A 13,192-nucleotide genomic window follows, 5' to 3' on the forward strand; every position below is an offset into this window, starting at 1 on the left:
GTGGTGTATTGTGGTGAATTACTTTATTGTTGTAACATCCAAGGTTCCAACTCTCTAACGGTATTCAACATTTAATACAAGCGTTACCAATTAAACTTTTAGTTACGTAATCCAGGGCACGATTTTTAAATTCGTTGTTGCCAACCATGGACATATTCGGCGCCGAGCTTGACAAACTGGTATTTAAATTTTTCGCGGAGATTCAGGTAGTAGCTCTATGTCAAGTTGCCACATTTACTTATTTATTTCCTGACATTGCCATTCGTTTTGACACTTTAGTTTTGTTTTACGAGTTTTTGGTTTAAATGATTTGTCTCGTGATACTTTAAACTTAGGTAATTTTTTTTACTAGCAGATCTTGCAGTCGAACATTTTTCTTTTTAGAACCTCTTTTAGTGCAAAGTGTACAAGCTTAATAGCTTAAGAGCCAGTGCAAAAACTCATCGCAACCTTATTAGAATATTTTGAACGGGAAAACGGTAGTAATGGTCCTTTAAGTCCCTTAAGTACTGCTAAAGATCTTACAAAGCAATCGTAGAGCCAATTTTAACATGCGGTGCCGAATGCTGGCAATTTACAGCAAAAGAAAGAAGGATGGTCGAGTCAGTGGAAATGGACTTTCTCAGAAGAGCATGTCGCATATCAAGGATGGAACACATTAGAAATGAGGAGATCAGGCAAAGAACAAGGCGAATATATACCAGCACCGACAACATCGAATCGAGACAGCTACTATGGTATGGGCACGTAAAACGAATGGGAGGGGAAAGATGGCTAAAAAGGGCAATGGAGTATCGTCCCCAAAGCAGAAGGAAAAGAGGAAGACCTACAACTACGTGGTTAGATGGAGTAGACCAGTACATGAGAGACAGAGCTATTAACCAGGAAGAATGGTAAAATCGAGCAATATGGAGGTCGAAATGCGGGATGCGGCAGAAGCTGTAGGACCCCCGCTTTATATATATACAGGGTCCGGCAATAGTGCGTCGGGCATCTGTAGCTCCTAGAATAAAAAACTTGAGAATTTTGTTTAAGTATAAACCTAAAGTATGTATGAGGATGTATTTCCGGAAAATATTTTAACTTCTATAGGGTGGCTCAAAAAGTGTGAGTGGATCTGGATGATTTTTTTTAAATGGAACACCCTGTATATTATTGCATTTTTGGCTTCCTTTCACATCACTTTACATAATCTTAAGATATGAGTAAATCTATTTCGATAGTTTCAGAGATATTAAAAAATAAATCAAAAATATATTTTTTCAACACTTTTAAAAAAAAAAATATTAAAAATACAAGAACTGTTCTGAAATCAAAACTATATTAAGATATTTACTTTAGAGGGTCTGTTCTTACTTTGCTATAAATATGGTAATCGTAAATCATACAGGATGTTCAATATTTTACGCCAAACTTTCAAAAATATAAAATAATTTTTGTTGGTTTTTTTAAATGGAACACCCTGTACATTCTTTTTCTATTTGATAGAGAATTAAAAAATGAACATTTTTTGTATTTAAGGTATTTCAAAAATTTAAATAGTTTTCCGGATACACGCAGTATTATTTCATATGGCGCTTTCAATGGTAAAATACGAGAGAAAAATCATTGGGTGGCTTTGATAAAAATTTACTGTGGAAAATGCCGTATGAAATACAAAACCGGGAATATCTGCGAAATTGTTAAAAATTTTGAAATACTCTAAATGCAAAAAATGTTCATTTTTTAATTCTCCATCTATTGAAAAAATAATATACAGGGTGTTTTAAAAACAAAGAAAAATTATTTTATATTTTAGAAAGTTTGGCGTAGAATTTTGAACATCCTATACGATTTACGATTTCCATATTTATAGCAAAGTAAGTACAGACCATCTAAAGTAAATATCTAATATAGTTTTGATTTCAGGACAGTTCTTGTATTATTAATAATTTTTTTAAGAAAGGCTAAAAAATATATAATTTTTATTTATTTATTAATATCTCTGAAATTATCGAAATATATTTACTTATGTCTTAGGACTATGTAAAGTGATCTAACAGGAAGCCAAAAATGCAATAATATACAGGGTGTTCCATTTAAAAAAAATCATGCCGATCCACTCTCACTTTTTTGAGCCACCCTAGAGAAGTTAAAATATTTTCCTGAAATACATCCTAGTACATACTTTAGGTTTGCACTTAAACAAAATTTCCAAGTTTTTTTATTCTAGGAGCTATAGATGTCCGACGCACTATTGCCGGACCCTGTATATAAGTACTTCTAAGGAGGTGAGTTTTGTTGATTGACTTTTCTATTCTGCAGATTACAATCTAATACTTTTAAAACCTTTATATTTAATTATTATAATCAAAACATCTATTGAGAAAACAAAATGGAAAAAATCGAAAAAATCCCGCTGCTGTGATTGCTTTTCCTCCCTATTACTTATTTCAATTGGAATTACGGAACACATTACGACGAAACAAAGCTTTTCCCACCCAAGTCGTTCCGAATTGTTCATGGTCCAGTAAACACAGTGTTTACTTCGCAGCTTCTCGCGCCCCCGTTATAAATGCTCGGAAACCGCCGAACTGCCGAAGATTTATGCAGATCCTTTTATTGATGGATTCTATCAAAGTCGGCACTATAGGTAATATATTTCTTCTATTGACCGGTTTTCCGAACGCGTCTCAACTCTTCTAGGTTACTGATTTATTTGTTCGGTCTGCTTACATCGATTCCGTAAAAGAATGAGATCTATGAGGAAGGGTGAATCATCATTCTTCCGGTGCCATAATCATTTTAAAGAATTTTTGAACTATTTCTGGATTGTTATCGCTTCAAAACGCGAAAAAATGCTGCAAAAAATCAAAATTTAGATGTATTGTAATTAAACTGGTTTGTTTGCAAAAAATGATATCTTATTTATTATTTAACAATTTTCAAATAATGAATCAAAAATCTATCGAAATTAGGTATATTTTTGGAGAGGTAACCATCCAGGTTTCTGTTATATTTTATTACTTACTGAGACATTAATTCCAAAAATATTCACGGGTTTCATTAAGATATGAAGTTTAAAATTATGTATTTTCGTATGAAGTTTTGACGGAGTAATGATATATTCACTGTTTTTAATTGTATAGTGGTCTTCTTTTGATCTCTGGGTTACATTTTAAAATCCCATCTTTTTCAAAGTGAATTCTCCATATAGCTCTTTGTCAATGACTTGTGATTGACTAACTCAAAGAACCGCACAGTTACCAGACTGTCATGCTATCACAAAGATGTCACACTGACATAAAATGTATTCTGTCGTTTCTTCTTCAAATTCAGAAAATATGCACATGGCTTTGTCCGTCAATAGCATTAGCTTATGAGGTCTGCCGTAAATATTGACAAATGTTCTGCTATGCTGAATTTTTCGATTCTAGAGATTTTGTTGGTCACTCAAAAAACTTCGATCAGAAACAACTAACTACGATCACAGATTGTATTAATCTGATCTGACACAATCTAACACACAATTCCACACTAATCTAGATTTAACCTTTGTGGAACCGAGTGCCTTTAGGACTGCTTGGCCGTCTGTAAAATATATTTAACAACGATACTTAATTGGGAATTATCAAATAAACCATAAGCGAAAATGTCCAAAGTTGACATATGATATGTCATGTTATTCAGAATGTCATTTTCTATCGAATAAAGTAAAAAAAAATACCGAGGGTGTCATTTAAAACTTATAAGTTGTATTCATTTCCGGTGAAACCGGAAGTGACTGATACAATTGAATATGCCAATCAATACTAATTTATGTCATATACTAACATACCAAATCTCGTTTTTTTTTATCCGAGACGTACCCGGTATATACAGAACAGTGTTGAGAAATGGGGGTAATACAAAAAGTAATAATAATAAATACAAATACAATGCACAAGAATATAGCTAAAGAATTCGAATTCAGGGACATTGTACATTTACTAGTATTAATTTTTTATTTAGAGATATTGTTTGCCAACAACTGACCCAAAATATTGCGGTATAATTAACCATTGTTTTTTACTTAAACAAAATATAAATTATATAAACAATGTTATAATGAATTAATAATACAACTCATTATTTTAATGAAATTAGTGCAAGCACTCATTTATTTGCGCATTTTAAATTCAACTAATTAAATAATTTTAATTATAAACTAATAAAAAATGTATACTAAACTCGAAAAAAAAAATAAAATAGTTAATTATTGGTATACCGGGTGCGTCTCAAGTGGCTCACTCTTATAACTTTTTTATTTTTTCCGATAAAAAATACCGAGCTTTTGTGTGTTAGTATACAACATAACTTAGGATTGACTCACGTATTCAGTTCTTTTCGGTTACTTCCTTTTGTCCCTGTTCCTTCCGGAAATCACTACAACTTTTGATTTTTCAATGGCACCCTGGGTATTTTTTTACTTTATTCGATAGAAAATGACACTCTGAATTGAATGACATATCATATATCAACTTTTTTGGCATTCTCGGCTTAAAAATATCCTGGCCAGTTAAAACACCCAAATCGTAGGTATTTTTAATCATATCTCATTTTTTTTCAAATGGAATGAGGGTGGCTTATTACCATATAGCCACTCCCACCCTATATTTATATTACAATGTATTAACTAGAATATATAACTGTCATTGTATACCCATCTAATGTGATGGTTTTAACTTTATGTCTTTTGTGTTAATTTTTAAGTTAATTGTGTTTTATATATGTATTTTATTTTATATTTTGACTTATGTACGCCACTATTTGTATGGTATTGACATCAATAAATTATTCTATTCTATTCTATTCTATTCTATTCTATTCTATTCATAGTTCGTGCGAAGTATTACCAGTCGATTCAGAGTGTCATTTTCTATCGAATAAAGTAAAAAAAACAAGAGTGCCATTTAAAAATCAAAAGTTGTAGCAAAGAATATTATAGTTAACACGTAGTAGAATTATCTTTGGTTGTAGTAATTTCCGGTAAAACAGAAAGTGACCGAAAAGAATTGAATACGTGAGTCAATCCTAAGTTATGTTGTATACTAACATACCAAATCTCGTATATTTATCTGAAAAAAATTAAAAAGTTATAGGGGTAAGCCACTTTTGAGACGCACCGGGTATATGATTAAAATACGTTTGGGTGTTTTTGGTTCATTTCCTATGTTTTTTTTTTTTTGTTTCAATATGACATGGAAAAATACGTGTATCTAAGTCAAGAATTCGAAGGAGACATATATGCAACATGACAATATCATGTCGTTTACTAAAACGAATATTACGAAATTGACTTGATGTTGTCCATTTTATAAGAGCGTATATTGTGATGTAACTTGAATAACAAAAAGAAAAGAAATCAAAGTAAAACGGAACATGTGTCATAACTGGCCACTTATATACAAATGGGCAGACGTGCATAAAGACCATAGAGCGTTCTCTCAGTGCTTTTATCAAAATGAATGCCTTTTTTGTGTTTCCAGACCATCTTGTCTTCAGAAAAAAAGTCGTAATTTATGTGTTCTGTTATGACAGACATTATTTATTTGCGGACGGCAGTCGTAAATTATTATCTGTCTATAAAAAATGTCGCTGCGTCATTATGCTATAAAATAAAATAATATAAAATATTGATATATAAAAAATATTTAATTTTTATGTGGCTCAATACTTTGAAGGAATTTGAAAAATATTTCTAGGATAGGAGGTTCAAAACCTTCGAAAAAAATTGTGTTACGCAACTACAACAAAATAAAAAGTACAAAACCTAACCTAACCAAATGACCCTTCTTTATCATTACCACAAACCATTCGAGGTGAATAAAATAGATCGAGGAATATGGACAGATACAGCATTCCTCCAGGATGGACTAAGGGCAAGATTATCCTTTTCCTTGGGGAATACTCAACCGTATTCTAGGCAGACATCTTGACCATGCTACAATGTGCGAGGGAAGACAACCGAAGGACTTATTCAGGTAAGCTCATAAATATGCTCAGACAGTCAGGAAGCACTTGGGGCGCTTAAGAGCTCAAAGGTATCGTGGAGACTCTATCGTCGATCTACTATCGTCTGGGAATGCCTGGGTGAACTGGGGGCTGTGGCACGAAGGAACAGAATTAAATTATTCTGGGATCCGGGCCACAGCGGCATCCAAGGCAACAAAAAAGCCAATGAACTAGCTAGGCAAGGATCATCGGCATCCCTATTTTGGTACAGACTTACAATACTCAAATGTATGGTCCGTAGTGCATTAAAGCTCTGGATCAGGGAAAAGCAGAATGTCCACTGGAGAAACATTACACAGGCATAGCAAACCCTTTACTCAAGGACCTAGCTCCAAAACCACAAAGGAACTGTTAATGTTTAGCAGGAATAACAACAGGTCTCTTTGGCTGTCATGGTTGTCAAGGACACATGGCTGTCAACTGCTACTTGAACAAGTATCAATCTCAACCTGTATTAAGAAAGTCTTTGCTGCAGACTCTGCGATAAAGATTCTAAAACAACGGAGCACGTTACTTTTTTACTTTTTTATAAGTTACACGTTTATAACGCATTATTGAGAAATACTATCAAAATTAGGTCCAAGAATCTCAACTTTCTAATAAACATACTAACTTTTATTATATTTGTGAGATATAACAAAAGCATAACATAATTAACATAGGATAACTTATTTCCACCGCCAAAAAAATAATAATACACTCTCTAAGGTTACTTGATTTCTTTTTTTGGAATGATAATAATTCAAATCATAAAATAAATACTTTATTTTGTATATTTTTTTCTTTATATACCCCAACCACATACATAAATAATTTTTATTCTTGTACCTAATATACAAGGTGATCCGAAGTGTATTCCGGAAACTTCGGCAGCATGTTCTGCTGATTAAAATAAGTAAAAAAGTTCGTATAAATATGTGTCCTAAAATGCTTAGTTTCGGAGATACAAGGTGTACAAATTTCATTTTTATTTTTATTTTTTCCAATTAATTTGGAAGTTTTTTGAAATGAGAAATTTGATTTTGATGTCAATATGACTCCAATTTGTAGGTGGTGCAACCTACATGTGTTTTAACTGTTTTAAAGGCTAATAACTTTTTGTCCGTACCTGTATAAAACTACTTAGTAAAAAAATGTTCATTTTCGTGATTTTTTACGTAAAAAATGTATCTTGGGAAAAATCGCTACGAGCATCCGTTCTTAAGATGTCATTATTGACTAAAAATAAACATGTTGGGTAGATAGTTACGAGATTTAGGAACTTTTCATTTTTTTAAATTAATCATAATTTTTTCTTCGAAAAAATGACGATAAAGCAGTTTCTATTGAACTTTTGGCACAAAAACGTTTCAAATTTATGGTTTCAATCTAATAAATATTTAGTCAACAAGTTTAAATATTTATGTCAATTATGACATTGTATTGATATTTTCGATTCCAAATACCTCAAGAACCATTACTCATAGCGGTTTTTACCAAGAGACTTTTTTTACGCCAAAAAATCATAAATGTATATTTTTTTACTCAGTATTTTTATACAGGTATAGACGCCCTCTACAGGAGTCATATTGACATCAAAATTTCTCATGTCAAAAAACTCCTAGACACCAATTTTCATCCAAATATTGACGTTATTTCAGAAATTATTTGGAAAAAAAACAAAAAATAAAAATGAAACTTCGGTTCACCGTGTAAAAAAATTACGAAAGGAAACTTATTTAAACATGCGTATTTGCTATAATCCTCTAGTAGATTGCGTGTAAGTAGAACAACTAAATCTCAACTTGCTTCGTTGATACTGTTTTGCTTCTTGTAAATCCGGATAAATCTGGGATTAAAATTAACTAGCTGGCTTGGTTCGTTTTCTTAATTTAATAACTCGAGTTTTCCAAACTTGGGCTCGCAGTTTGCGTTAGTGTGTCGGAGCTTAAAACGGAAATGACGTCAACGTATCGTTGCGGTCTCAAATGATTTATTCCAAATTTAGGAAATTTACATTGAAAAGGAACCGTACAAATTATTATTGCCTAGCTTTGACATAAATTATACAATGTTACTATGTGATACATGTGAACTATAATTTTGATATGTAAAGTTATTACTATATATCAAAAATCTATAATTTAGACGAACTATAATGAATAATGTACGTCTATATGTTGAATTTATATTCATTGTATTTTTGTGGAATATGTAATCAATCATGTTCGCGTTGATATAATGTAAAATTCTGTTTGTCACATTGGAAACCATAGAGTTGGAAACTATTTAATGATTTAAAATTGATATATCGGTTGAAAGTCCTGTTAAATTGAAATGAGCAGTAAATGAAAATAAATGAGAGTAAAGTAAATTTATAATAATATCTCTTGCGCTTCGCAGATGAAGTTTTATCAAGTTACATACTATAAATTATTCGCTTTCTTCACCTCATCTAATCAAAGAATAACGAATATGTTTGTTTTCATGGTTGATAAATTTTAAATTATGATTTTTCTAAAGTTTTAAAATAGATCCATACTCTTATATCCTTTTGAGAGGTTTGTAAAAATGCATATTAATGTCACGTGCTCAATCACGGTGCTATTTGTAAAAAATATAAACACTGGTGAATATATCAAAAATGAAAATATTAAGGAAACAACTAACTACGGCACTGGACTTGGCGTAAAAAATATGTTTTTACCTTTAACATTTTTGAAGTGAAATTTTTTTACGCTGGGAGTAAAAATTCAAGGCCGTGGCACACAAACAAAAGGTCCCTTGGTAAAAATTGCTACGAGTAATGGTTTTCGAGATATTTTGAATCGAAATTATCAATACCTGTCACCATTGAGTAATTATTGAAATAAACACGTTGACTAAGTAGTTATTAGACTGAAATCATAAATTTGAAATGTTTTTGTGCCAAGATCAACTTCAGGGAACTGTTTTATTATCATTTTTTCGAGGAAAAATTTATGATTAATTTAAAAATATAAAAAGTTCCCAAATTTATTATTTCAGTCAAATAACTATCTATTCAACATGTTTATTCTTTGTCAATAATGACATGTATTGATTCATTTCTAAATATCTTGATGACGGTTGCTCGTAGCGATTTTTACCAAGAGATATTGTTTACGTAAAAAATCACGGAACTGTATATTTCTTCACCCAGTAGTTTTATACAAGTACGGACGAAAAGTTATTACTCTTCAAAACAGTTTACTTCGACATACCGGGTGTTGCATCGTCGGACGGGACATTGGAAATCCCATGTAAATTTTAATGGGGTCAATTATTGGCTTCCCTAATTATTTTAGAGAATAATTCTATTTAGATTTATTGAAGAGCACTAAAACCCACATTCAAAAGAATACCTTTAGATATTTTTGATTAGCTCGTTTACGAGTTATCGCCGATTTCTTTTTAAATATTTCTCCTTTCTTATGGCCCTGTATTTACTTATGAGCACCAATCAAGGTAAAAGATAACTGTCAAATGAAGTAGTCATTTCCGAAATTTACCTATTTAGTGCTTTATTATTATTGAAAACTCATTCCTACATCGAAAATCTTAAAGATGTATTTATAAATACAAATTAATATGAATTAAAGTAAAATAAAGTAATCAATTACAAGGTTAATTATAGTATTATTACAATATTCAATAACTTATTAATTTAGGTACTATTAAATTGTTAGAACTTTAGGATTTAAGATGTTCAAATATTCCTCCATCGACTGCTAGACAATAACCCAGGCGATCATAAAATTCTCTTCTTACATTCGCTAGTTGGTAAACTGAAATTCTATTGCATTCGGCAGAAATAGCATTTTTTAACTCGTCTAGATTTGGGTATTTTTTATCCTTGTATATCCTGTTTTTTAAATGGCCCCAGAGAAAGAAATAATTTGGCAAAATATCTTGCTGGCCTTGCTGGCCAATTTACTGTATGATTTAGGCCAATAACGTTTCCGTTAAAACTATTGTCTAAATATTCCCGAACAGCCAGGGTACTATGTGCCGGGCAGCCATCCATTTGGTACCAAACTTCCTGATTTTCCGTAGCGGCATCATGTAAAGCAGGTAAAATATGATTTTCGAGTAGTTCCAAATAATATTCTGCATTTAAATTTCGCGTAAGAAATAATGGCCCGATAATATTGTATCCGAATATCCCTGCCCAAAATATTTACTTTCTGTGGATATTGCGTCCTTGTTTCGACAAACCTGTGTTGGTTTTCTTTGTTCCAATATCGATAATGTTGAACATTGGGTTCATTATTTAAGGGAAACGTGCATTCGTCAGTGAAATATATGTTTTTTAAAAATCCCTATCCGTGCTTGCTCTTTCCATCATATCAAAACAAAACGCCTGCTGCCGTATTTCGTCCCCATCTCGTAGTTCCTGGTGCTTTTCATATTTGAAGGAATAGTATTTTTGTCGTTTCAAAATTTGAAACGCTGTAGTGTGATCTATTCCTATTTCATCCTCAAGTTTCTTTGTGCTGATCTTTCCATCGTTCTCTTCCACGCACAATAAAACTTCCAAGTCGGTATCATTTCTTGCATCTTCTCTTTGTTTCTGCCTTACTTCATATCTGCAGTTATTTAATAGGGTACCTTTGGTCTCAAATCTCAGAATATTCCTTGCGATTGTAAATTTTTCAGGTATCGGTCTATTCGGATACAGAGCAGCAAACATGTCCGACACCTTTTGATAACTATTTCCTTGATAATACCATTTAATCATCAATACTTTTTCTTGGGTAGTGTAATTCATGGCTTTCGATGTAGGTATGAGTTTTTAATAATAATAATAAAGCACTAAATAGATAAATTTCTAAAATGACAACTTCATTTGACAGTTATCTTTTACCTTGACTTGTGCTCATAAGTAAATACAGGGCCATAAGAAAGGAGAAATATTTAAAAAGAAATCGGCGATAACTCGTAAACGGGCTAATCAAAAATATCTAAAGTTATTCTTTTGAATGTGGGTTTTAGTGCTCTTCAATAAACCTAAATAGAATTATTCCCTAAAATAATTAGGGAAGCCAATAATTGACCCCATTAAAATTTAAATGGGATTTCCTATGTCCTGCTCGACGATGCAACACCCGGTATGTATGTAGGTGCCCTTCCCCCCACTACAAATAGCAATCATATTGACATTAAAATCAAATTTCTCACGCCAAAAATCTCCCAGACACCAATTTTCATCTAAATATTGACGTAGAAACATAATATTATGTATTTGGAAAAAAATCAAAATAAAAATGAAATCTCTACACCCTGTGTTTCTGAAACTAAGCATTTTAGGACATACCTTTATAAAAAACTTTTTTACTTATTTTTGTCTGCAGAATTTGTTGCTGAAGTTTCCGGAATACAGTTTGGACCACCCTGTATATGAAAGTATACAGGTATATAAGTACTTACATGCCAGTGATTCAAAGAAATAATAAATTACTAAAAAGGTTGTTATTTAATGTCAATTTCAAAGTAGAAAAATTCTATTGAACACTAAAGATTTCCTGATACTCCTTCTAGATCATAAAGCGTATGTCTCACTTTTTCCGATTCCATCAGCGAGATGATCTTTTTATTTGAAACGGCGACACTCCAGATCCTCCGCAGGAAAAAACGGAGTCGGCGATGGTAATCTTTCCTCCCGGGGCATCCGCGCCTTCAATCCGAGACAGGAAAAGGATTGAGCGTTATCTATTCGAGGCGGCGTCTTTTTTGTCATTTTGCCCTCTTCTTCTTCCTCCTGCTGCAAAGCCTGTCGATTCTGCCGCTCGCTTTCCGTATTAGCATACGCGCGGCGCTACATAAATTTTATATGCAAAATTCGCCGTCGAAATAGGCAATAGAAACTTTCGTTTAGATATTTTACTCCTTCGGGTGGGAAAATTTAGACGCGTGCAAGCTGAGAAGATCCGCGGATCAGGGATATTAAGGCAAATTTTGGTTCTCATCGAAGCTTTCATTTAGTTGTTATTTTAAATAATATGTTTATCAAGGAAATAAAAAACGAGAAGAGACAGAGAAGCGGGTGTCAACTGAATTGGATCTTCTTCTTCTGAGTATTGAGTATATCCGTTTCGGATGTTGGCTATTTGTTTCGGATGTTGGCAAAGCGATTCAAACTTTACTGACTACTGCTCTAAATAATCCCCGTTTAGACAAGGAAAACTAAGATATAAGGTTTTCCAACCAGTAGATTCTGCGAATTCCTGGTCCTCTTCTGTCTTTTCCTACCTTTTCCAAGAGTATCAACTGAAATAGATCGTATCTATTTGGGTTTCTCATTATGTGTCCTAGATCTTCTAATTTTCTTTGTTAATTAATGTCCATTAGCGGCTGATGCCAGAATTGGAGAGCTGGCCTCTGTGTAGCCGTCTAAAATATTGGCTTTTGTTAAAGCCCTCAGACTGTATGAGGAGTTATCACTGATACCAAGATACTGATACCAGGACACAATAGATCTGTAAGGTCGCGGTGATTATTTATTATTATTAACTCCCCTCCCAAACATTCTACATGTCCAATGTCCACTATTTCGTACTCTTTTTGAAACATTTCTAAAATTGTCTTGTTATGTGGTCTAGCCAAGAGATTCTAACAATTCGTTTGTATAACCACACCTCAAAGGCTACAAGCTTCTGTCAATGTCCAGAACTTGGAACCATACAGAAGAACAGACCAGACATAACAATAATTAAGTAGTCTTAGTTTCGTTTGTAAATTAAGATCTCTTCTCTTGAACTGATTTCCCATTCTAACGAAGGGGGCTCTTGCTTTCTCTATGTGGCATTCTCTATGCACTACCCAAAGTTGTGTAATAATACCCAAATATGTGTAACTAGATTATTGATAAAGAGTGGATAACAATTTACAGGTATATATATTATGTCTATTAATTACCATGAAATTGTTTTTTATATATTAAGAGGTAGTCTGTAGTGCTGGCGCTAACTACACGATTCATCAGTTCTTGGGAACCTCCGAGGAAATCAGCAAGCACAACGGTAGAGTGAACTATATAATAGCCTTTCTCCGTTATCCCTTTTAAGCCCCTCTCGGTTAACTAACACTCCGGCGTCCACATATTCAAAAATATTGATCCCTCTACCGAATATTGTTATATTTTGTTATATTTGTATTAGCT

General features: G+C 32.7%; 1 protein-coding gene across 1 annotated transcript; it reads left to right on the plus strand.

Moving 5' to 3' along the window:
* Nucleotides 1-594: 594 nt before the first annotated feature.
* On the plus strand, nt 595-897 carry LOC115887788. Its single transcript, XM_030907284.1, has one exon. The coding sequence runs from the start codon at nt 595-597 to the stop codon at nt 895-897; it is 303 nt and encodes a 100-aa protein (XP_030763144.1).
* Nucleotides 898-13,192: the final 12,295 nt, after the last annotated feature.

This window comes from Sitophilus oryzae, unplaced genomic scaffold (genome assembly GCF_002938485.1).
Source record: "Sitophilus oryzae breed Bouriz unplaced genomic scaffold, Soryzae_2.0 scaffold_637_pilon_pilon, whole genome shotgun sequence".
NCBI classification, from domain to species: domain Eukaryota; kingdom Metazoa; phylum Arthropoda; class Insecta; order Coleoptera; family Curculionidae; genus Sitophilus; species Sitophilus oryzae.

Excerpts from the sequence above, each read along its gene's own strand:
- LOC115887788 (XM_030907284.1), top strand. The coding sequence starts at position 595 with ATGGTCGAGTCAGTGGAAATGGACTTTCTCAGAAGAGCATGTCGCATA.